General features: G+C 49.2%; 1 protein-coding gene across 2 annotated transcripts in view; it reads left to right on the top strand.

Moving 5' to 3' along the window:
* The window catches only part of b4galnt4a (beta-1,4-N-acetyl-galactosaminyl transferase 4a), a 91,389-nt gene that overhangs the window by 36,628 nt on the left and 29,761 nt on the right, over positions 1 to 25,000 (top strand). For both annotated transcript variants that reach the window (XM_062461962.1, XM_062461960.1), the window contains exons 4-7: positions 14,188 to 14,286; positions 21,418 to 21,513; positions 21,769 to 21,859; positions 23,212 to 23,312. In XM_062461962.1, coding sequence (XP_062317946.1) covers positions 14,188 to 14,286; positions 21,418 to 21,513; positions 21,769 to 21,859; positions 23,212 to 23,312 — 387 coding nt within the window. The remainder of the gene's footprint in view (positions 1 to 14,187; positions 14,287 to 21,417; positions 21,514 to 21,768; positions 21,860 to 23,211; positions 23,313 to 25,000) is intronic.

Raw genomic sequence — 25,000 nt, 5'->3', positions numbered from 1 at the left:
TGTGCCCTGCTCTTTCTCTGACAGTGGCAGATTGCTCCCATGGGGTTACTGCACCTCTCACATACCCGATGGAGGGAGGGAGGGAGGGAGAGGAGAGAGGAGGATGGAGAGGTGGAAAAGAGGAGGGCGAGTAGGGGAGGGGGGGGGTGGAGGAAAGAGTACTGAGGAGCTTCCTCCTGCAGTCTGCACACGTCCAGTCAGGAGAGATAGGAGTCTAATAAGACAATGGGCGCTAAAGGTGGCGGTAACGGCATGGTAATGTCCGGCCAATAAGGTCACAGCGACGGAAGCGGCGACGGATGTTTGATTTAGTGTCCGCCTCTATCGGAACGGAGAGTTTAATCATGTTGGCGGCATTACGGCGTCTCATAAAGCGAAACTATCGGGCCTCATTGTTAACCTCCGATTGGCTGCTGAAGGCTATAAATATGCCCGCCGTGGCCTTGTCTGTGCTTTATTGAGGAAAGGGGCGGGGCTGTCTCTACGCCTCAGTAATGGAGGAACCAGGGGATGTAAATAAACGTATGGTCTTAGTTACACACACACACACACACGGACGGACACACACAAGCAGGCCCCAGATAGGCGGGCAGAGAATGTCCTTAAGTTTGAGGCAGAGGCTCCTACACTGCACTTCACGTTCAGGCCTTTATCCTGTCATAAAATACAAGGCTATGCTATCAGACATAAAACTTTTAACGCCGGCCTATTAGTTTTTAAAGCAGCAGCATACTGTACACATTAATGTTCAACAGCCCCTAACAATCCCATTACTTAGTTTAAATAAGCCTGAGCACACTAAGTTTTCTGAATTTAAGATAAGAGATCTGTCTGTTCATGCTGTCGGAGGGCTTTGATGCCTACAACCTTCCCAGAGATGAAAAAGTGAGTATTGTCTACATATTTGCTGAGTCAGTTGGAGATGCGCCAGGTGATTGGCTGCCTGGCCAAGTGGAACTAGGTCTCCCATGAGGCATTTGGCGTTGGGTCTCTACCTCCCGCTGGGCCCCAGGGCGGGAGCTGACTGTTTGTTTATGGGTCAGTAAGCCTGCCACCAACACACCTCTCAAACGCTGGATTGGCTTGGGCTGGTTGTGCAGGCTCTGGGTCAGGCTGGTTGGGTCTGCTTGTCCAGGCTCTGAGGCCAGATGGGAAGGACAGTGAGAGGGCTGTGTCGTGTAAGTAGATATGAAAGAGGGTGTGAAAGATGATTCCCTTCCATATGCCTCCTCTATCTGGTGTGCTTGTGTTTGAGGGGTCTCAAGTAGGATAACATAGCATACGAGCAGGTGCTGCTGCTGCTTGATAAAGAGAGAGAGAGAGAGAGAAAGAAAGAAAGAGAGTGAGCGAGGGAGGGAGGGAGAGAGAGAAAAAGAAATCCTCAACCAGGGAAAGAGCAGGGATGAGATATCTCTGAAACATGTCACAAAATAAACATTCTGTATCTCTCTTTCCTCTCCTCTCTCCTCTCTCTCTCTCTCTCTCTCTCTCTCTCTCTCTCTCTCTCTCTCTCTCTCTCTCTCTATCTCTTTCTCTCTCTCTCTCTATGTCTCGTTTTATCTCTCCCTTTGTGGAAGCCTAATCTCCAGGTTTAAAGTCTTTACAACAAAGACAACAGGAGAGTTATTGTGAATTTGTACGCTAAGGATGTGGATGTGAGCGTGAATAACTGGAATGGAATTAAAATCTCTGCCAGGATGATATTCCTACATTTTATCGACTTTTCTCCTCCGTTTGTCTTTCACTTCCTGTGTACCCGTCAAAAAGTTGTGCGTTGTGTGGGGGTTCCCGTGGGAACACTTCCTGCTTTCATCATTGCAGTTTGCCTGGATCTGAGAGAATCACAGGCGTCTCTCTATCTCTTAAGACTCAGAGACGGAGGGTTGTTTTGTTTCCTTCCTGGCTTTCATGCATCTCTCAAGAGGGGTTCTATACAGTAGGTGCTAGCTTTCATGAGACTCTTAAAGAATCGTTCCCTCATGTGGGGGAAGGCAGACAAGACTCACCGGTTAGCCTATAGAGATGGAGAGATTGATGGAGGGATAGAGAAACGTGGGCCTTGGATTGACATTACTTCGTAAGATGGATGGATGTAGTTCCCCTACTTTCTCTTTCCTGGTCCCGCTGTCTGAGTTGAAGTATTTCATGACTAATGTGTCTTTGATTGTCTGATTGACTGAAGTGGCTCTTTACTGAGCTCCGCCACGTTGTCAGGTACACACAGTACAGGCTCCCTCTACTTCTCTCCATCTCCTTTTCTTTCTGGCAATTGCTCTCTCTTTTGGTATCTCTCTTTCCTGTTCTAAATCTCTCTGCCCCTTTGTTTCTCTTGTGTCAGGTCCAGTCTACATCAGAGTGTTTTCTTCCACGGAGAGACCGCCTCTAGGTCTCTCTCCTCATTGATCTCTCCCTGGTCGGCTACAGGAGCCGGGTTGTCATTGATCGGTCAGCATAGGCTTAGATCCTCTCTCTCTCTCTCTCTCTCTCTCTCTCTCTCTCTCTCTCTCTCTCTCTCTCTCTCTCTCTCTCTCTCTCTGTCTCTGTCTCTGTCTCTGTCTCTGTCTCTGTCCTCTCTCTCTCTCTCTCTCTCTCTCTCGCTCTCTCTGTCTCTCTCTCTTTCTCTCCCGCTCTCCTGCCCCATCTTCTTCTTGCTCTCTCTCTCCCCTGCCTTTCTCTCTTTGTCCCTCCCTCTTCCCTCACATGTCAGATATTTAACCTACCCTTATCTGCAGCCCATCTCAAGTATACTCAGGTGTAGTACCAAAAACATCCTAAAGTATTTCGTTATGCGCGTTTCCATGGTACCCTGAAATTCTCGGTCCTCGAAACCATCACTGTGTGACCTTAGAATCTATTTGAAGTCACATGCTGATACTTCATTAACCGATCCATCCAATCAGAGGCGCTGGTGTGCCGAGCCAGGGGGTTTCCGTGACAACCTCTGCGCGCGGCTGTACAGGAGTTGAATTGCTTTGCATGATGGACAGTCTGAGTCATACCATGATAGCTACCTGTGTGTTTGTCAGACATATTACCGCTGGGTGTGACAGAGTGGCGGAATGTTATCTGTTCTCCATTCATCAAGCTGATGTTGTGTTACATCTCCTATCATGAATCCGAAATCCAGATACATTGGCAGTCAGACAGACACAGGCAGCCAGTCTGGATACATTACTGTAGCAGTCAGACAGAGACAGGCAGCCAGTCCAGATACACTACTGTAGCAGTCAGACAGACACAGGCAACCAGTCAAGCGGTTTGTTTTGCTGTGGATTCCTGTCAAGACGTCAATTCCTTTTAAGCGTCCCCTTGGATTTATGCTGTCATTAAACATGGAGCCGGCTTGATTTTCTTCACTTGAGCTCGGAGCAGCGTGTGGTTATTGGCGCGTGGGTCGATGCCACAGGGCCGGGGGCGCAGGGGGGATCAGCGGCGGCCATTTTACACCCCTTAGAGATAGCAGGCGAGGTAGAAAACCAATCTTAATAGGGCTTTTTCAATTTGCTGTTGGACAGACGAGGGCAGTGCTATGTTAATTGCAACCTTTGCGTTCATTGTTAGATGGACTGCGTGGTACAGTGTGTGCCTGGCTTGTATCTGTGTGTGTGTGTGCATATGTTTTATTTCTGAATTAATAATCTTTAATGTAAACATACAATTGTGTTGCTTGAAAGTGTAAGAAAGGGAGCGATGGAGAGACAAAGAAAGAGAGAGAGAGAGAGATAAAGAGAGACAGAGAGAGAGAGAGAGAGAGAGAGAGAGAGAGAGAGAGAGAGAGAGAGAGAGAGGAGAGAGAGAGAGAGAGAGAGAGAGAGAGAGAGAGAGAGAGAGACTTTGACTGCTGGGTGAGAGACTGGTTCTGACTGGTTGAATGACTGACTGACTGACTGACTGGTGGGCTGACTGGCTGCAGGCGGCGTGTTTGATCCGGGGCTCCTTTGTGTGTTGGTGTGGAGGGATTCTGCGTGGAGCCGCTTGGAGCGACACTGGCCCGTGGGAATGTGCTAAGCCCTCATAGAGGAGGCCTCTGACTGGCCAGGGCTCTGGGTGTGTGAATGTGAGTGTGTGTGCTGACGTGGGTACTTGTGCGTGCTTGCGGGTTTTCTCATGTGTGTGTGTGTGTGTGTTCCCTTCTTCAGATTTGCATCTACTGGTGTGCGTTCCCTCTTTGATTTCTCTGTTCAAAATGGAATCTTCCAAACTCCCAGCTCGCTCCTAAACACCCCACTGTGTCAGTGTTTTAATTCCGGCATTTACAGTCTGGCATAAAATACTTCTGAGCAGTTTAACAACAAAGAGGGGATACGTGCAACAGACTTCATGTACCATTAGGACCGGAGGCACCAACTAGCATACTTTTACTACTTTGAAGTTTGGACACACACGTACGTGCACACACACGCACACACACACATTGGGGCTCGTGTTTGAGTGTGCTAAGCCCTCTGTCTACAAGGCTCCTGCCCCCTCCTCGCTTAGGGTTAGGGCCCTTTATAATAAAGCTATTACATGGCCCATTATCCTGTTTCCTGTACAGTCACATGCATGTGGAGCTGGGAGAGAGAGAGAGAGAGAGAGAGAGAGAGAGAGAGAGAGAGAGAGAGAGAGAGAGAGAGAGAGAGAAAGCAAGAGAGATTGAGGGAGAATTATAGATGGAGAGGGAGAGCATAGTGTGAACAGTAAGATGGCCGTGTGGTGAGAGAGAGAGAGAGAGAGAGAGAGAGAGAGAGAGAGAGAGAGAGAGAAGAGAGAGAGAGAGAGAGAGAGAGAGAGAGAGAGAGAGAGATGTGTGTGTCTGTTATTGTGCGTCTTGCTTTGGCTGAATTGAATTGAATTGAGAGAGAGAGAGAGAGAGAGAGAGAGAGAGAGAGAGAGAGAGAGAGAGAGAGAGAGAGAGAGAGACTGAGTGACTGAGGGTGATAGAGAATGAGAGAGCATAGAGAGACGAGAAGGGAGAGAGAGCAGTGTAGAACAGTGAGATAACAGTGTGTAGCTGGGAGTGAGAGAGAGAGACTGAGGGTGAGAGATAGAGAGAGTGAGAGAGTGAGAGTGAGGAAGTCTGAAAAAGAAAGAGAGAGAGAATTGTAGAACTACAAGATAGCAGTGTGGAGTAGCAGTAGAAAGGTAGAGGTGAAACTACTGTATAGACCAAGCTGAGGGACATGAGTAATGGATGCTCTGGTATCCTAGGGAGATCTTTAGATTGCTTCTCTTTGCCTTGGCAGATGTATGGATGTGTGTGTGTGTGTATGTTTGGGTGGCGGTGTTTCAATGTGTTTTGCTGTCATCCATTCCCGCAGAGGCTGTAAAATATGCAAAGGCCTCATCCCCTTCGGGAGGACGGCTGACTGGAGAATGTAGAAGGAAACAAGTGAAGAAAGCAGAGGATGAGTTTGGGAAGAAAAAACATTCAAAGCTGCCATGCTGAATCGAATAGAGCGGTTGATGAAAGTTGGTCTATTTCTGGTTCTGCAGAGTTTGTACAGCCCCCTCCACTCTCCCCCACACAACCATCTCCAGCCTGAAGCAGGGATAGGAACCACAGTCTCATCCACCACACATGTAACCTTGCCTGTGGGTTAGTGCACCTGCAGTGCAGTCGCAGGGAGAGGCTGTCATACTGACGCGTGTGGCAGGGTCGATGCTGCTGTGTCTACGGAGGCCTGACAGGGACATTCAACACAAAGCAGCGGGGACATTTTTAATTACTCTGTGGCGCTTGTTGTCTAGGAGATGGAGGACTGAAGGGATGTTTGCAGATGGCAATATACAGTACACTGAAGAGGGGTTGCGAGAGAGAAAGAGAGGTTCAACACACCTTCATTGGTCTCTCAAGAGAAGGCTGAATAGTACACTAAGCTCCATAAAAAAACATCCATCATAACATCATAACATGACCCCACAGACACCAACAAGAAATCCTAAACAAACAACACAAAAGAAAGAAACACAAAGATAAAACAAAAACACATCCACTAATAGCACTTTACAAAAGTCTAGAACCTACAGAGCGTCTGACCGGAAGATCCCGGAAGAGAGATACAACACGTGGCTGTGTGGACTTAGCGGTGATCTGGTGCATGGGGGCCAAATCGGAATGGCGAGAGAGGTGAAGGGGGGAGGAGAAGGAGCTCCGTGCTGCTTAGCGACTCCCTCCTCTCCTCCCCTGCTGTCTTCATCCTCCTGCTCTGCTCCGATACACCTACAGAGAGACGCGCGGAGGGAGCGGTGGAGAGGGGGGGAGGTGAGGGGAAGTTGTGGCAAAGGAAAACAAAAAGAAGCTACTATTCGCACGCCCAAGCACACACAGGCACACACAGACACACGTCGAGGCGTGGCACCGTCTCAGTCTGAGGTGAGAGATGGTTTCTGAACGCTCCCCAGGCCTGTGACAGGAGGAGTTAAAAGGGAGAGCGGCGAAAAGAGGGGGAAGATGAAAAGGTTAGACGGGAAAAAGAGGGAGAAGTCATCCCTTCTCGCCGCAGGCTTTGCTGGCACACTGCAGAGCTTATTTACAGAGATAAAAAATGGATTGTGGCTTCCTCTTCGGGTGCACTCTCCTCCTTTCTTCCCCTGCCAAAGGTTGACATGGACTGGAGGTGCTGTAGAGGGCAAAGCGAGGGCGCACAGCAGGAGTGTCAGAGATTCTCCAGCAGTTGGACGGCAGCCATGGAACGATCCTCTCCACTTGAGACAAAGGGTACAGAGAAACTTGACTCCTCGCAGGTCCCTACCCATCTAACCTCTCCTCTCAAGACGGAAAGCACAGAGAACCGGAGAATCTGTCCCTTATTCAGCGTATTCTCTCTTAATACGGACAGTATAGCAGTAGACACTATAGCTCTGTTAAGCCATGGAGCAAGACACAAATACATAAGCATACAAAAACACAAAGACAGTGTACTGGTGACTATTGAGCAGGTTGTAATACCAGGGCTTTAAGTCCAGCTGCCAGTGTTTTTACACACTTCATCCACTCCATTGTAATGAGAGAACATGAACCAGAACACTAGTGAGGAACAGCTGTACGTGTCTTGGAGATTTGAGCTTGTGTGTGGTTTGTGGTTTGTGTGTGTGTGTGTGTGTGTGTGTGTGAGAGAGAGAGTGTGTGCGTGTGCGTCTGGTTTGAGTGAAGGTAAAGACAGTTCAGTGTGAGCCAGAGGCTCAGTACAAGTTTAGGATTTTCCTGCAGTGAATGTTCTTCTCCTTCTGCCCTGGATTTCATTCATAATTCACTCTGCTCTCTGAATGTATTCACGCTAATAAGCAGATCCACTGCTGCACTCCGATGGGTCTACTGCTGGCTTTCTCTCTCTCTCCCTCTTTCTCTCTCTCTCTCCCTCTCTCTCTCTCTACCTCTCTCTTTCTTTCTTTCTTTCTCTCACTCTCTATCCCTCTCCCTCCGCTCTCTTTCTCCCCCTACTCCTCTTTCTCTCCCTTTCTTTCAGTCTTTCTTGTTGAGTTGGTGCAATCACATGCAAGCACAAACATGGCGGTGATCACACTGAGGGCTCGGGGTGGGGGGGGTGGGGGGGGGGGGGGGGGGGGCGGCACCGGGGGGGATGATTGACAGGTTTGAAACCTCCAGCACAGACGGACCCCATCACAGACAAATCAGAGCTAATCACAGGGCCACGGCGCTCTCACCCCAACGCTGATGACAAGACATCTCCGTGACCACCAGCCCTCCTTCCTCTAGATCCTTCTCTTCATATTTCGCTTCCTCTCTCTGTTATTCCTTACAGCTCTCCGCCCACTTCTCTCCCTTCGCTCCTTCCCTCCCTCCCGCTTCCCCTCGCTCCCTCCAGCTCGTCCGTAATCCCCCTAGGGTCACCTTCGGAATACTGATGTGGAAATATCCACAACTCTGGCCACTGGTAATGAGATCGGCAGGGGGTTAAGCATGGCTTGGGTGTTGACAGGATGAAGGTGTAGAAGGAGTTAGGATGGATGAATTTGGGATGGCTATAGATCCCAGAGAGACTGTGTGGACAAGTGCTGGGGCCGGGAGCTCTGTCCTGGTGTTGTTCCAATGCCAGCAGGATGTCAGCTGCTATTGTCCGGACGCGGAGCCCGCTGAATGGAGACACCGAAGTAGGAATTGATCTCCTGACACCACAGAACTTCCATAGCTTTTGTCCTAAACACTCGGCCGTATTGACCAACAGTGTTATTGACCGTCAGCAAGTATCACTGTTCCGTCATTATTACCTTTAAGACCAGCAGTCAATGAACACCTCTCCGACCCCCCTTACTTCTGTCTGTCTCTCTTTTTCTCATTCTCTCTCTCTCTCTCTCTCTCTCTCTCTCTCTCTCTCTCTCTCTCTCTCTCTCTCTCTCTCTCTCTCTCTCTCTGTCTCTCTCTCTTTCTTTCTCTCTCTCTCGCTCTCTCTATCTCTGCTTTTCTAAATGGATAAGAATAGGGAATGATAAAAAAGATATGCAGTTAGAGTCCCTCTCTTCTCACTGATCACACACACTACACACAAAGTCACACAAAGACACACACTCACAAAGATCCAATTAATCAAAGTTGTCAGATTAATTAAATTCACCACCAGTTACAAATCCTGCTGGATTTGGTGGCAGTGCAGAGGGACCAGAAAGGTGAGCTGTTCTGATGGAGAGTTACTTCAGCAGGGCATGGCCCTGTTTCCAGACCTCTGTTTCCATGGTGAAAGGGTCTGGGAGCGTGTCTTGGTAAAGTCCAAGTGGTTTACGTGTTGTGTGTAAGATGTGCTTGGTCATGGATGCAGTGTCATATAGAACGGTCAAAAAGGGTAAAGACAGTCGCCAGCATGTTTATGAGACCTCCAATGCCCTGCAGCAGCACAGGATGTGTTCTGACTACACCTGCCCTGGGCATTACTGTGTTTGTTCAACAGATGGGCTATGATTGCCTCTTTTGATATGAATATGAATTTTGTCCCCCCCCCCACTCTTTACATTTCTCTTCATCTCACTTATTCTCTCCTTATTTCATCTTTCTTCCTCTCTCTTTCTGTCTCCCTCTCTCTTATTATCTGTCTCCCTCTCTCTTATTCGGTCTCTCCCTCTCTCTTATTCTCTCTCTCTCTGTCTCCCTCTCTCCAAACTCTTTGAAGAGCATAATGAGTTCCACTTCATGCGGCTGCTTCACTGTTTTGCCCGTTAACAAAAGAGACTCCTGGAAGTCAACTTGTGAAGCACAGCAATTTGTACTCGTCAAATGTTCCCTCATTGCACAATTACTTTGTATCTTCCCTTTTGTAGTCTTTTGCTCAGCAATCTAAAACTTTACAATTGTATCTTCCCCAACTCTGAGGAAGTCTAAGGAAGATATGAATTCCAGCTTCACGTGTAGCAGTATCAGACATCCCTGTTCAACAGGGTGAAAAAGAAAAAAAAGATAACCTCTCATTTTCTTTTTGGTCTCTTGAATCATTTGACCTTCCCTCTCGATGGTCTTAAGTTTTTTATCTTGCAGCTCCAGCTGTAACCTCTGGTCAGTTTGGGAACCCAGAGAGGACAACATGGCCTTTTGTGAGATTTCTATTATTTTTTCTAGTCTGGAAACTGTTCCCGATAGGAGCAGACACAGAGAGAGAGAATGTTCTACAGAGCTGCTGGGAGATTGCTCTGTTTAGCCTGGTCTTTATAGCAGACAGACTGGTCTGATTAGCTTGGTCTCAATAGTATATGTGTGTTTAGCCTGGTTTATATAAACAGGTGTGTTTATCCTGGTTTCTGTCGAATCCAGGAGGAGGAGGAGGTCCTCAGTAGTCTGAGATTACTGCCTCAACTGTTGGACTTTCATCTGGGATTAAGAGGGCCGCTTCTTCTACCAGTCTGGCTAGAGGAGGCCATGCCAGGGACTCGCCCTGGCAGTGTGCAAAATCGCCACATCCCGTTCACAGTCACATGAAACACCTGCCTGTTTCCTCCATCTTACTCCCCGTGACATCAGTGCCCGAATGGGAGTGATTAGCTGCTGCTGCGTGTTTCTAGATAATTCCCAGTTTGTGGTATTTAGATTCCGAAAATGTCTTTGTCCATCAAATTTACGTTCGATGGAAGAAAAAAAAAAATCCCCGTCTGCTATAAATGTAATGGACGAGGGTTTCACGATCATGAATCTTTGCTACTGCCAGTGTCCAAGCACATGAACGAGAGTGTGGATAAGTCACACCAGTGTGCCCTGTGCCCTGCTATCTACCCCGGGGCGCACTATGAAGACAGACCAGCGCCCAGGTGTTTGTCTACGACGGTGAATAGAGAACACACCGTGCTGCCCTGTGGCGGACACCATGAGAGATGAGAGCCGGAGAAAAATGTAATGACTCGACGATGGTTATTAACTCTCCCAATGCAGGTCACGGGAATTGAAAATATGATTGGTGTGCAGTGGAGTCGATGGCTAGACCGAGCTCAACATGGGGGGGACAGTGTCGAGCTAGGAGCGGCACATACGCCTTCTCTCTCTCTCCTATCGTCTCCCGCTTCTCTAAATCATCTTCACCCGCCTTTTACCTGCGTTCTCTCCCGTTCTATCTTTACTCTCCTGTTGTTCTTCTCCGGTCTCTCCCCTCCCTCTCCCTCCATTCTCCCTGTTCTCCCTGTACTTTTCCCTGTACTACCTCCTTTTCCTCCCCGGTCCCTTCGCCTGGTGCTTGTTTGTGCTTAACGAGAGAGATTCATTAAGCTCATTGGTATTCTGGTGCTCTGACTCCAGCTGTTTCTCTTTGCTGGGAGCAGCAAGGTCATTACCTCCCGCCTGGCTGAAATGTGCTGGGTGGAGGCGGGGAGGCACACACGAACACCACACACTGAGTAGAGCTGGGTTACACACACTAAAAACACATACTACAATGGCGAATGGACGGGTGTTGTGATGGAGGGGTGGGTGGGGGTTGTGATGGAGGGGTGGGTGGGGGTTGTGATGGAGGGGTGGGTGGGGCTTGTGATGGAGGGGTGGGTGGGGGTTGTGATTGATGGATGGAAGGATTGATAGATTAAAGGGGGGCAAGAGACACAGACAGAGTACAGGAGGAACCATTTTGAAACCTCATTATAAAAGATTGATGAGGTAAGCTGATGCAGTGCCCATATCATGGATCTCACACAAGCTTTTCAATAAAGGACCATTTATCAGAGTTGCTGATTTCACATCAACAAGGTAAAATGCTAATATAAATGAAGAATTAATCAGCAGTCCAGTCACTGACTGATATTCCTCTATGAGTTTCACCAAGATGTTTAATGCATGATCTCTTCTGACGGCCTTTCAGCATGGACAGTAATTAGAGATGAGCTATGATAAGGCTAGCATTTTGCCCTGGGGCCCGATAGCACAGGTAATAGCTATGAATTGAATTGATGTTTGAAATGTTAAGTGCTGAGAGGTCTGAAGGACACCATACATGATGACAAACATGGTAGCTGTACAACAAGAATGCATTGACCCCATCCAGATTAGGTATGAAACAGGTTGTACCTCAGTTCAGTGTACTGTACTCAATTTACTTTTATTATCAGGTTCTGATCAATACTATTTTCCATTAGATACTGAGGCAGCGACTTATGAGGAATTGTATTCTTCAGGCCACCATGCCTCTAAGCTCTCCTCTGGGTCTCTATAGGACAACTTTAATAATCACTCTTTTCCTTCAATACAGTGGTGGAGATGTTTTTATAGCCATTTCGCCCTTCACTGGGAGAGATGTGTGAGTGCTTGTGTGTGGATGTGTTTGAATGTGTGTGGATGTGTGTGTCTCCCTGTCTGGTATTTTCAATGCCTCTGGTGGCAGATTAGAGCACACACTGCTGTCACATTTATCCATCATTATTCCTCTTTATCGCCCCTCCCTGTCTCCCCCCCTCCCCCCCCTCCCCTCCCCCCCTCCCCTCCCGTCTCCCCCCTCCCCTCCCCTCCCCTCCCCTCCCCCCCTCCCCTCCCCGTCTCCCCCCTCCCCTCCCCCTCCCCCCCTCCCCCCTCCCCTGCCTGTTTCCCCACCTCCCCCCCTCCCCTGCCTGTCTCCCCCCCTCCCCTCCCTGTCTCCCCCCTCCCTTGCCTGTCTCCCCCCCTCCCTGTCTCCCCTCCCTGTCTCCCCCCCTCCCCTGCCTGTTTCCCCACCTCCCCCCCTCCCCTGCCTGTCTCCCCCCCTCCCCTCCCTGTCTCCCCCCCTCCCTGTCTCCCCCTCCCCGTCTCCCCCCCTCCCCTGCCTGTTTCCCCCCCTCCCCCCCATCCCCTGCCTGTCTCCCCCCCTCCCCTCCCTGTCTCCCCCCTCCCTTGCCTGTCTCCCCCCTTCCCTGTCTCCCCTCCCTGTCTCCCCCCCTCCCCTGCCTGTTTCCCCACCTCCCCCCCTCCCCTCCCTGTCTCCCCCCCTCCCCTGCCTGTCTCCCCCCCTCCCCTGCCTGTCTCCCCCCCTCCCCTGCCTGTTTCCCCACCTCCCCCCCTCCCCTGCCTGTCTCCCCCCCTCCCCTGCCTGTCTCCCTTGTCTCCCTCGCTCCCATGGAAGGCAGCTAATCAAAAGTTTGGCATTTCACATCTCTCTATTCCCTCCTTCTGTCTCCTCTTCATTTCTCCGGTTCTGATTCAAACAGGGGACAAAGCTGTAGCTCTGTTCTGGAGTGTGAGGGCTGTTTAAAGAGCGTCTCAGAGGATATGTACCTGCTCTTGACAGCATCACTAAATGGAGAAAGCTCTCCTCTCATTTAACACGGCTCAGCGTCTCCGCCTCCAAGGGGGAAAACAACCACTTTTCATCCTCTTACAGCTGGACCAGTCCCTCTCTCTCTCTCTCTCTCTCTCTCTCTCTCTCTCTCTCTCTCTCTCTCTCTCTCTCTCTCTCTCTTTCTCTCTCTCTCCCTCCCTCTCTCTCTCTCTCTCTCTCTCTCTCTCTCTCTCTCTCTCTCTCTACCTCTCTCTCTCTCTGTGTGTCTCTCTCTGTCTGTCTGTCTGTTTGCCTGCCTACCTGCCTGTTTCTCTATCTCTCTGTCTCCACCTACCACAGTGTTACAGTAGTGTGCCAGGGAGAAAGAGGTGTGTTATTGCGGTCCGAGCGTGAGACTAAACCCCACGTCAGTAGAGAGCATTTCGGCCTTTAGGGAGCCAGGCAGAGCCGGATGGCTGGAGGATGTCGGATTAGGGTTGGAAAACGTAAAATAAGATCTTAAGCCCCGTTTCCACCACAGGAACCAGGGTCTAAATTGAGTTCCAGCAGGAAAAAACAGGAACCAATAAGTCCCTGCTCCGGGAGTAGCCTAGTACTTTCCAAAATACAGGAACTTTGGGGGTGGGAACATTTGATTGGTTGAGTACTCGCAGCAGCGTACAACTATTTAAACCCCCATTTTTTGATTATTTTTTCTGTGGTCGCAAACACACAACAGTATGAAAACAGGAGAACATGAAATAGATGGACTGATTCAATAACCCCATGTGCAAGCAGTACATCACAGTCTACAGCAGCATGACTTGAATCTCCTCCATGTTTTGTGTTATTGCAGTGTCACAAATAATGATGCCTGTCTCCTGTCTGTCGCTTTTGCATGGTGTAGGGTCCATACGTCAGCGGTCTAATTTGCCTAATTTTCTGGGGAAAGTTCCTGGAAACACAGTTAACAATGTCCTGAAAGACCTTCTAGTTCTTTGAAAAGTAGTCCTGGGGAGTTCACGTTCCCTGGACTTGCGGTGGAACGCAGCTTTTACAAGTCATCATGGTGCTTCTCAGACCGATCCCCCTCTGTCCGTCTCTGGGGTGGGGTCTCCACTTAGCACCCACATCACCACAGACCCGGCCAGGCCAGGATGAAGCACGCCACGCTGACAGACTAGTATAGATTGTACTTAGCCTGATTGCATAATGCAGACGTTTATGTTGTAAACGCTTGACATGAGTTAAGAGAGGGATTGCGCTTTATTTTCAATATGTTGTCAAATTAATTATGTAACTTCTGTGGAGAATGGAAGGAGGAGTCATGTCTGGTGAGCCTCATACTGCTTTTGTAAGTCCATTGTTACATGTCAGGCTTTTAGTTGAGCAGCTTGAATACAAGCCTTGTGAACTCCATAGAAACTGACCGTCTTCATTTCTTTCTTATGTTCCTTATCGCTGACACCCTCTCTCCTCTGTCGTCCTTTAATTCTTGGTCCTGTGTGAGCAGTTACAGTAGTTCACAACCTGTCTGCTTGTTGTCCCCCTGCAGGAAGATGAGCCAATCATTGGTGGAGCCAATGCCAGGGAACACGCCCACATCAGGAAGTTCCTTAGCCAGCGCCACAAGAAGTTGCCATGGAAACCTGAGGCAAGTCTGCATGATACTGCTTAACAATTGGCTCTCTTTTGAAATGTTTGAATCGTTCTTTCTGTTGTGTTTCTTTCCTTTTTCTCTTTCTTACTTCATTCTTTCCTTTCTACCTTTCTTTCTTCTGTACGTTTTTCCTTCAAAAGCATCTCTAGGTCGTTGACGTTGATCGTTTAAAAGGCTAACAGGATGGGAGGAATAACAGAATGTTTTTGTGTTTCTGATATTCTAATGACTTTACTTACCAAATTACACCTGGCCAACAGTACACACACACATACACACACACTCATACACTCATACCACCTGGTAAAACTGTAATTAACCTTTGTGGAATAGATTTTATTTGAGGCTCTTCATTACATGCTTGGTATTAATTCACCGTTGGTGTTTCAGGAATCTAATTCAGGAGGTGTTGCCCTTTTCGTTTTCCCTTGCTGTTGTCAGTTAAAGATGAAATTGACATTTTAGGTCACATTAAGGGCTGTCAGTTCCTCACAGGAATGGCCGACTTGAGAAAATGTTCTCTATCTATTTATGCACGATACTGTGAATATGGCGACTTTAACTCACTGTTTATAAATGGCGTCTTTCTAAAATTGCCTGGAGGCGTAGGTGTTGATTCATACCTACTGCAGCTTCCAGTGTGTGCACGTACACGCACTCGCACACACCCAATTACACGCAGAGTTGTACTGCAACAATTGGAACTTGCCAATTAAGCACAGAAACTGTGATAAGAAGAGCAACTTTCTGTTTAACTGGCTGTGCAGAGTTGAATCACTTGTGTGTGTATGAGTGAGTATGTGGTACTGTGTGTGTGTGGGTTGGAGTGTTTGCATGAGTTTGTTCCGGCATCTTAAATAAAAAGTATTATAATGATCTGTGTCTGCATGTGTAGCTATTCATATGTATCTGTCTACTCTCTCCCTTGAAATCATCCCACTATCATCTTTCCCCCCATATCCTCTCCCACGCATAAGGTCATCCTCCTATCCTTCCTATTCCTCCATCTTGTGAAATCATCCCTCTTCCTCTCTTCTATCATCCCTCTATCATCCCATTTCCTCTCTGCTGGGATATTATCTCTATCCTCCCTCCACCTCCTGACTGTGTAACTCTCAGAGGATCCATGGATGCTGTGGGTTGACTACTGAGGGCGTATACAGTCCTAGCTGTTAGAGTGTGATTTGTCATTAAAACCCAGTGCGAGTACGCGAGCTGTGGGTCTCTCCCATGCTGTCTGTTTGGCTGTTTGGGTTTTGATCACGTGTTTGCTGCTCACTCAGTTCCACAGACCATCTGGCTCCCACAACATCTGCTGGATGAATATTAAAGCCTCGGTTCTAAATGCGTAGGATGCCCTGAGAATAATTGAGCGTGTTTCTACTCGGAAGGTGAAAAGTCATGTCAAGTCACGACGCCAAAATAGCTGGCCCAAAGTGAAAAAAACACTCGGAAACTATAGTGTGATGTGAGTTACATGTACAGCTGGCATGCTGTTTTAAATGTGTGTGGGGGGGGAGCAGTCTTGGAGTAGCGTAGGATAGAAAAGAAGCTATTGGAAGTCTTCAACAGGGTACATTTTGCTAAATAGCAACAAGACATGGTATTGACTGCCAATTAAATCAACATGCGACTTCATGCCCTTGAGCCAACCCGTTGTTTAAACACCGTACCAGTCTTCTTTCTTACAGATTTTCTCTCCTCTTTCTCCATGGCCCCTCCCAACTCTGTTCAGCCTTACCCGGCCCAGCCCTGCCCATACCATCCCCATCCCTGCCCTTCCCTCTCTCATGCCCTCCTCTCTAGCTGTGCAACTGAAGCCTACTCCTCTGGCCCACCCTGCCGGACAGACTTGCAGTTGCCCAGGCTAGGTGGCAGAGGTCTGAAGGGCAGCAGGCTGGCACTGTCAGCTGCTCGGAAACAGACACATGCACGCAACTAGAGAGCTGCCGTATGCCAACTGTCACACACACACAGGAGATAAACTCATGACCCACACACACACACACACACACACGCACTCAAGAGGCACACTCGGTAGACACACACACACACACACTCTGGGGACACAACCACAGAACACGCAAGCACACACACAGCTGTCAGGGTAATGAGGAGCCCTATGCTGGGACTTTGGCCTGTTGATGTACAGCAGGTTCCAGTTGGCCACTAATGATGAGATCAGAGGTGAGCTGAGGTGGCCAGGGATTAGCATAGCAGACATACATAGATAGGAGGAGCTGACCTCTGTCTGGATGACAGACAGATGATTAAAGTTATCAGTGCTGTTATTACCTACATTTCTATCTATCTATTATGAATCACTCCCACACACTGTGCCCCAACATTCAGTGTTTGGCGTCAATGTAGCTTGTGTGGGTTTGGGAGTGTGTGTTAGCATGTGTGTGTGTGTGTGTCCTCCTCATTGGTGGGTGGAGGGGGGGTGTTGTGTGTAGATTGAGGGGTTGGTCAGGGTCGACTGGGCAGCCTGTTATTTCCAGGGCTGTGATTGGAGCCTGTGTCAGGAAGTGATTGTAGGCTGGCCAATTAGGGGAGGATGGATAACAGCATGTCCTGACAGCAATCACTGTGAGTGACAGGCCTCTTTCTCTCTCTTTCTCTCTCCCTATTTCTCTCTCCCCTCTCACTCCCCTCATGTCTCCTAAAATGCGCGCCAGTATACTGTACAGCAGGACAGTCAAAGAGCAGGCATCTTAGAGGGTCATTATGAAGGCTGATGGGGGCTCTGAGTGTCTGCATCCATTTATCTCTCTGTCCATAGCTGTCTGACCACTGCATGTGTGTGTGAAATGAGCTAGCTTTATCTTTCTCCGTCCATCTCTCCTCTACCTTCACCCATATCTCCTCTACAGTCTCCCGCCCTCTTTCTCCCTCTCTCCCTCACTCCCCCACCACCAGTTTTCGGGCAGGGGAGGAGAAGGGAGGAAGGGATTTCTGGAAAGACCTCAGGGTGCGCAGTGTGACATGCACACTGTAACGCTCTTCAGCGGCACCGTGAGGGGAGGAGACCATGTGTCTGACCTCTTCATCCGTCACGATCCGCTTCCAACCCCTACCTAGCACATTAGCAGGCTACACTGTCTCTGTCTCAGTCACTGTGCAGTTCAGCCCCCCCCCCCCTTCCCCAAGGAGGAAATTAAAGGGGTATATAATATACACAGATGGGCTGTTGACGGGAAAAGTCATGGGGGGGGGGTGGGACGACACACTGACTTGTCACAGGGGGCGTGTCACTACCATTTGTCAGTGCCAACTTATCAGCACACTCCCATGATGCATTCTTTCTTCCCAGAAAGATGTGTCCCAGAGGCCAGTGAGATGTGACAGATATGTAAAAGATATAGGGAGAGAGAGGGAGAGAGAGGGAGAGAGAGAGAGATAGATGGAGAAAGAGGGAGAGGGAAAGAGACACAGAGACAGAAAGACAGAGAGACAGAGGCAGAAAGAATGGGGGGGCTGTAAGTAACATGTACTCAGTCCTAAGGAGAGAGTAGGAGGAAGATGAGATGTCCATGACAGGGAAGGGTAGATACATTTTCTGGGGAAGTATTATCAGTTAAGCCTTCAACAGACAGTTGAATGTGGACATCAACTAAAGAGAAATACATCTCCCCCATCTCCATCTTGTCCTCTATCTCATATTCTATCTGCAGAACCCACAGCAGGCAGAAGGAAATAAGGGAGGAGAGAGAAGAAGGGGAAGAGAGAAAGGAGACAGTGCTGTAGCTCAGGGCTATAAATAGGGCACACCCCAGTGAGATCACCCATGTGTGTGACAGAGAGAGAGAGATTGAAGGAAGGTGAGAGAGAGAGAGAGAGAGAGAGAGAGAGAGAGAGAGAGAGAGAGAGAGAGAGAGAGAGAGAGAGAGAGAGAGAGAGAGAGAGAGAGAGAGAGAGAGAGAGAGAGAGAGAGAGAGAGAAAGGGATTCCTTGTGTGGGGGGGGGTGAAGACAGCAGTTCAGCCCTCCTCTCCTCTCTTCTCCCTGCAGACCTGTACAGAGTGAGTCTCCTTTGAACGAGTCTACCTTTCCAGACGTGGGTCTCTCTTCTGGACTTGTCCAGCCTGTCAGTGTTGGAGAGTCTGTCTCTCAGCACTAAGGAGAAAGGGAGGAAGAGAGTAGAGGGAGGAAGGGGTGAAGAGAGGTATAATAGGGAGAGTCAAGAAAGGAAAATAAAGAGTAATGTCTGTTGTTGACCCCCACTCCTAACCCAATTAAATCTGTCAATGGGAGCTGGGAAAATGAAAAAATACTGTCTTTGTGTGTTATTGCTCTTTCACACACACACACACACACACACACACACACACACACACACACACACACACACACACACACACACACACACACACCCACACACACACACACACACACACACACAAACACACACACACATGCACGCACACGCACACACAGACTAGGACACAGTCCCTCCTTGTTGTCAGTGAGTGAGTGGTACAGTAGCTGGCTAGACAAGGTGGCCGTATGTCATCCTCAGAGACGGAGGCAGGGCTGTGAGGTGACAGCCGAGATCTGGGAGAGAGTATAGACACGGAGAAGAAGAACAGACATGATCTGGCACCATGATTTGACAGAGAGGTGGAGAGGCAGAGGAGACGGAGGGAACGGGGGGGCGGGGAAAGTGGTCAGGGAAAGGCCCAAAAAAAGAGTTAGGGAAGGAAAAAAGGGAAGGGGCCTCCTCACTGAGGAGGGAAGGAAGATTAAAGAAAACCTGCCAGGTTTCTCTATAGTCACCATCAAAGTTTGAGCAGGTCTTAATGGTGTTGCTCCAATTTTTTTTTTATCTGACTGAGGCAGCAGCCTTCTTATATTTAATATGTCCTCTGGTCTGGCTAGAAGTACATAGGGGCTGATTGAGGAAGGACCATGGCTTATTCATGTTTGACATGGGCAGGAGTAAACACCTTCAGCCTGCAGCCTTAAAAAGCTGTGCTCTGAGAACCCACTGGAGGTCTATTAAAAGCCCCACCTAGTGTATATTTACACATGAGCTCAGTCTGTCTCCTGGACCCCATTTCCCTCCCTACCCCTTTAAACATCCTTCTCTCCCTCGCTCTTCTCTTCCCCACACGGCCCCTTCATCTCACCTCCTCTCTCACCCGTCTCTCCCTAGATGCTCCCTAGATGTTACTCTCCCCATCTACCACATCTCTCTGTCCCGCTGTAAATCTTCAGAGCATGTTAGTCTTACCTGCTCACTGTCAAATCCCTCACCGCACGTTTACACACAGACTCACAGACCCATAACCGTAGTCATGGGTTGTAGCACTACTGATTTAGACAGACCGGTCTGGTCAGCAAATCACTCATGTTAATGGTAGTATGGAGTGGTTAGCTATAAGATTAGCTTACTGGGCCTGTACATAGATGTTAACATGTCTTTTTTAGCTAGTGGGCTAGCGTATTGGGCCTGTACATTGATGTTAACATGTGGATTTTAGCTAACGGATTAGCATACTGGGCCTGTAGCCTAGAGACAAAAAGCAGATCCCTGGTCAGACCATCTATGAGTCTTCTTGCTTGATGCTAATCGGATGTGACGCCCACCAGCAGGGACTGCCCTAGAGTTATGCTCACACAAACCTCAGATACTGCTATTTCCTCTCAAACCTGTGGGCACAAAAACACTGAAATGCTGCTCTCTGTAGTGTGCAGTTTGTTTATGTTTTTTTAATGTAACTGGTTTAAAAAGTGTGTGTATGTGTGTTTCTGTGAGCGACTGTCTTGTGTGTGCGTGCGGACGAGCTTGGTTCGGCTGCGGGTAAAGTTGCTATCAGATCTGTGTGGAGAGTCAGCTCCATCATAATCCTGAGTGGCACGTCTGTGCAGCTTCCGGACAGAGATCTCAGAAAGCAGCATCAGCTAATCTCTCACACAAGCAGACCGCCACCCACACGTCACACGCTCACGGCTAACAGGCGGCTGAAAAAAATCCGGTTTGGAGTTGAGGACTTTGAAAGGTAGAGAAAAACCCTTCGACGGGGTGAGTGTGTGTGTGTGTGTGTGGGGGGGGGGGGGGGGCGGGGAGGGGGGGGGGCAGGATTGGGGGTGAAGAGAGGGGGTGCGTGTGTGTCTACAGGCGTTCTCTGACCGAAATAGTAGACAAACCTTCTCTGATGAATCTGTATGAGCACAAAAGCTATGTGAGCTTTGAGAAGTGCTTAAGGACTTGAAAAGTGCAAGGTTGTGTACGAATTGTGACAAGCAGAAAGGTACCAAGGCTCTGTGTTTGTGAAGGCCCCCTGATGGGTGCTGGTTTGCAGTGAGCAACTCTGCGTGAGCACAGTATGTGTGCGCGTTTGTGTACATGCCCCTTACAGTCTGGCTGAAGGTTGCAGTTTGTTACAATCTCCTAGAGTTTGACAGTGAACTTGTGCATCTACCGCATGCTGTGAGGGGATGGAAAGAAATGTGTGTGTGTGTGGGCATGCATGTACAGTAAATGCATTTCCGTCCTGTGTGTGTATCCATTCTCACATTTTCCCCTATCACACTCTGATTGGCCTGAGGCGTGTGTGTGTGTGCGTGTGTGCGTGTTGTGTCCCAGTGACATGTCTCGTAAGAAAGTCTCCTGGTGTTTCTGTTCCTTCCACTGGGCCTCTGAGTTCCTTCATCTGTCCTGCCGCCAGCCTCTCTTCTCTCCTTGTAATCCAGACAAATGTCAAACTCTGGGGCAGAGCTTATTCCTGATGAACTGGTTTAGACTACTTCTACTCAGGCCCTGCTTCCAGTCCCCTCCTGTCTCTCTCTCTCTCTCTCTCTCTCTCTCTCTCTCTCTCTCTCTCTCTCTCTCTCTCTCTCTCTCTCTCTCTCTCTCTCTCTCTCTCTCACTTTCTCTCTCTTTATCTCTCTCTCTCTCTCACTTTCTCTCTCTTTATCTCTCTCTCTCTCTCTCTCTCTCGCTCTCTCTCTCTCCCTTTGATGTATTTCACCCACATCTGAGGAAAACTGTCACAGTTGTTTCTTCTATAAACCATGAATGTTCCTGTGAGGATGATCTGGATGTAACTCCAGAGACAGTATTATTTCTGCTGTCACAAGCTCTGACTGTGTCTCTGTTCTGTGTTTGTTCCTGTCTCTGCAGTTCAAAGGTCAGGCCAACCTGCATGTGTTTGAGGACTGGTGTGGCTCCTCGACAGGCCAGCTCAGGAAGAACCTGCACTTCCCCCTGTACCCACATGTGAGTATTAGAGATGTGTGTGTGCTTGTGTGTGCGTCTTTGTTTTGATTTATTCATCTTGCAAGCCTTTTATTCATGCCTGTTTGTCTTTTTGTCTGTCAGCTTATGTGTTTACCCTGTCTGCCTGCCTGTCTGTCTGTATGTTTGTCTGATGATCTGTCTGTCTGTCTGTCTGTCTGTGTGTTTGTCTGTCTGTCTGCCCATCTGTATGTCTGTCCGTTTGTCTTTGTGTTAACCTAATTATTGTGTTTGCAGACGAGGACCACAGTGAAGAAGCTGGCAGTGGCTCCTAAGTGGAAGAACTATGGCCTGCGGATCTTTGGCTTCATCCACCCTTACAGAGATGGTGAGGCTCCCCCCTCCCTACCTCCCCCACTCCTGTGAGACACAGTAGGAGCCCCAGGCCAAGCCCCCTCCCAGGCCGTGCCCCCTCCCAGGCCGTGCCCCCTCCCAGGCCGTGCCCCCTCCCAGGCCGTGCCCCCTCCCAGGCCATGCCCCCTCCCAGGCCGTGCCCCCTCCCAGGCCATGCCCCCTCCCAGGCCATGCCCCCTCCCAGGCCAAGCCCCCTCCCAGGCCATGCCCCCTCCCAGGCCGTGCCCCCTCTCAGGCCATGCCCCCTCCCAGGCCGTGCCCCCTCCCAGGCCATGCCCCCTCCCAGGCCGTGCCCCCTCCCAGGCCGTGCCCCCTCCCAGGCCGTGCCCCCTCCAGCAGAGCAGTCCTGGAACATGTCCTCTGACCTGCACCCTCCAGCCTGTACCTGCCAGCCCTGACACGGATAGCCCCATAGCAGATGCCCAAACCCACGTGCAAAGTACTCTCCTTAAATGTAATTTGTTTCCTCCTCTATGATCACACAATCCAAGTGCACTCTTCTGCCTCACCCATCTAGCCATAATGCCCGTGGGCCAAATCAAGTGCTTGTTTAGTCAGCAATTAGCGGATGCCTGACCGAGGCCCCCGTGGGCAAGCCTTCGTCCCGGGCACCCTTCAACCAAGGCTCAGTCTCATCCGGTGGTTTTGTTTACGAACACCTCCTACCGCCTCCATCGCCATCCGTGTCATTTCGGGAACGCTTCGGTCCAATGCAAGTACGCACCACCAAAGCGGTGTAATCGTATTCCGTTGAACGCTGAATGAAGAGACTGGCTTCTCTTCGATGTAGAGATACGATGCAGCGTGACTGCGTGCGTGTCTGCTTCTCACAGCTCTGTCTACTCAGGGCCTTGGCTGTGCAACTTTGTTGTTTTGTCTCCCCTCCATCTCCTACTCAGGGGGGTCAGCCGTATAAATAGCCTCCGAACCACAGCCCGTATCCTCACGCACGCATTCCCAGAGACAGCCAGGGTTAGCTGCTGCGCCCGTGGAGAGAGAAGCCTGAGGACTGACTGACTGTAGGAGCGCGCTGAGGCCACTGACTGAGAGAGTCTGTCCATGATCACGCACTTAGGGCTGCACGCACACACACACACACTTACATAAACATGCATACGCGCGCGCACACACATAGACGCTCATGCACACGCACACACACATAGACACACATGCACACACACACAAACAAACACTCACACACATCAACATGTCTCTTCAAGCCCATACATGTCTTAACTCAAAGCCCATACATGTCTAAACTCAAACCCATACAGTATTCACACACACACCTTCTGACACCCTATGTGTGTGTGCATACTCCTGCAGGTGACTTCCAGTTTTCGGTGTCCTCTGATGACAACTCAGAGCTGTGGCTGAGCCCCGACGACAGCCCTCTGAACGCCCGGCTCCTGGTCTACGTAGGACGGGTAAGGACCTCCAAACCCTGCCTGAGCATGTACATTTCATGCAGAAAGGCCTGTGAGATAGTCCCCCTGAGCACTGACAGGCCCCACGCGGGGATCAAACCCAGGACCTTCTCGCTACGTGGGGGCAGTGCAAAGCAGTGCGTGACCTCGCCACACACATTATGAGTCGAACAGAGCCACGCTGATCTGGTCGTGAGGTAAGCAGGACTGATCCTGGAGCTGGTTCAGTAAGCTGCCTGTCTCCGAGCCTGACACTTCAGGAAGCAGAAGGAGGGGAGGGGCAGGTGTACCTTGTTGGCCCCCTGTAATCACCTTGGGGCCTCCTGTCACACCAGTAACAACACCATAACACCCCCAGCCTCACCTCCGGCACCCTTGAACAGCCTGCCACAACACCTGCCAAGAAGCCTCCTCAAGACACGCTTTACAGAGACCACTGAGTTAGCCTGTCTGGTCCTGGATCTGGTTCTGGGTATGGGTATGGGTCTGGTCTGGTTGGATCTGGTATTAGGTCTGGTTCTGGTTCTGGTATTGGATATGGGTCTTTGTCTTGAATATGGTCTGGGTCTGGTTTTGGGCTCTGGGTCTAGTTCTGGTTCTTCTATTGATACTGGTTCTGTGTCAGCTTCTGGTTCTGATCTGAGTCCATTTGAGGTCTGGTTCTAGGTCTGTGTCTGGGACCAGGTAATCAGCATGCATTCAGTTGCTAAAACATTACTGATTAAAATTAAATCTCTCCAATCTCATGTCTGTTTGCAACCAGGTGTGGTCTGTTTTCCTACAGTGCTGCACGGTAAACTAACCGAACCAGAACCCTCTGTATTCAAACAGCCTGCATGATGCCATGAATGCTCAAGGGAAGGGGACAGTCTGGAATATTGATGTGACATTTAGGTTGGCAGCCAGTGGATAAATACCAGCCTGCTAATCACTCAGAAAAGAGTGTTCAACCAAGACGCCATCCTCCAAAAACTGTAAAATAGAGATAGAGAGACACCTCATACTTGAAAACAATAATGGTTTATCTATTGACTGTAGGTTAATTCTCCAAAGAATAAGGAAAGATACATTAGAAGTGTGTACATTATTAATTTTTATTAAACGATTTGTCAAATTATTCCTCGAAACACCTATTTGCCAGTCAGCTTTAATAAATATCTATCTTCTTTTTAAATTAACAGAATGTCAAAAAATTGACGGTTGGTTTTTTATCACAAAATGAAGGAACGTATTATAAAATCGTTCAAATGTTCCCTCAAGCAATAATTTATTCTCTGCTCTTACAAGCAGCGAGATTGAGTAACATAGATGTTATCAGATGTCACTGATCTTGTACTCATATCACAAGTTCAGTAATGACTTCTCTCCCACCTCAGGCTCAGTTATATGAGATCAGCCGAAGCGTTACTGTAGGCAGGGTGTGGAGAATATATCAAGAAAATATAACAAATTAGCCTACATCCGAACAGTTTGAGCTCTACTAATTCTTACCATAGCGTAGCTCTATACTGTGCATGGCATTTACAGGCATCAGAAGGATTAGAGTCAGCAATCTGCGACGTTCTATGGTTTCTAAGGTGATACCGGCTTTGAGATCCTGTACGTCTGTTCCTTCTCTAGCTCCTAGTTCTAGCAACTTGCTCCTGGTTTCTGATCTCCCATTTGGCCTTTCACTCAATTAGACCTCA

This window comes from Osmerus eperlanus, chromosome 5 (assembly GCF_963692335.1).
Source record: "Osmerus eperlanus chromosome 5, fOsmEpe2.1, whole genome shotgun sequence".
Taxonomy (NCBI): domain Eukaryota; kingdom Metazoa; phylum Chordata; class Actinopteri; order Osmeriformes; family Osmeridae; genus Osmerus; species Osmerus eperlanus.
This window is presented reverse-complemented; position numbering and strand designations above follow the sequence as displayed.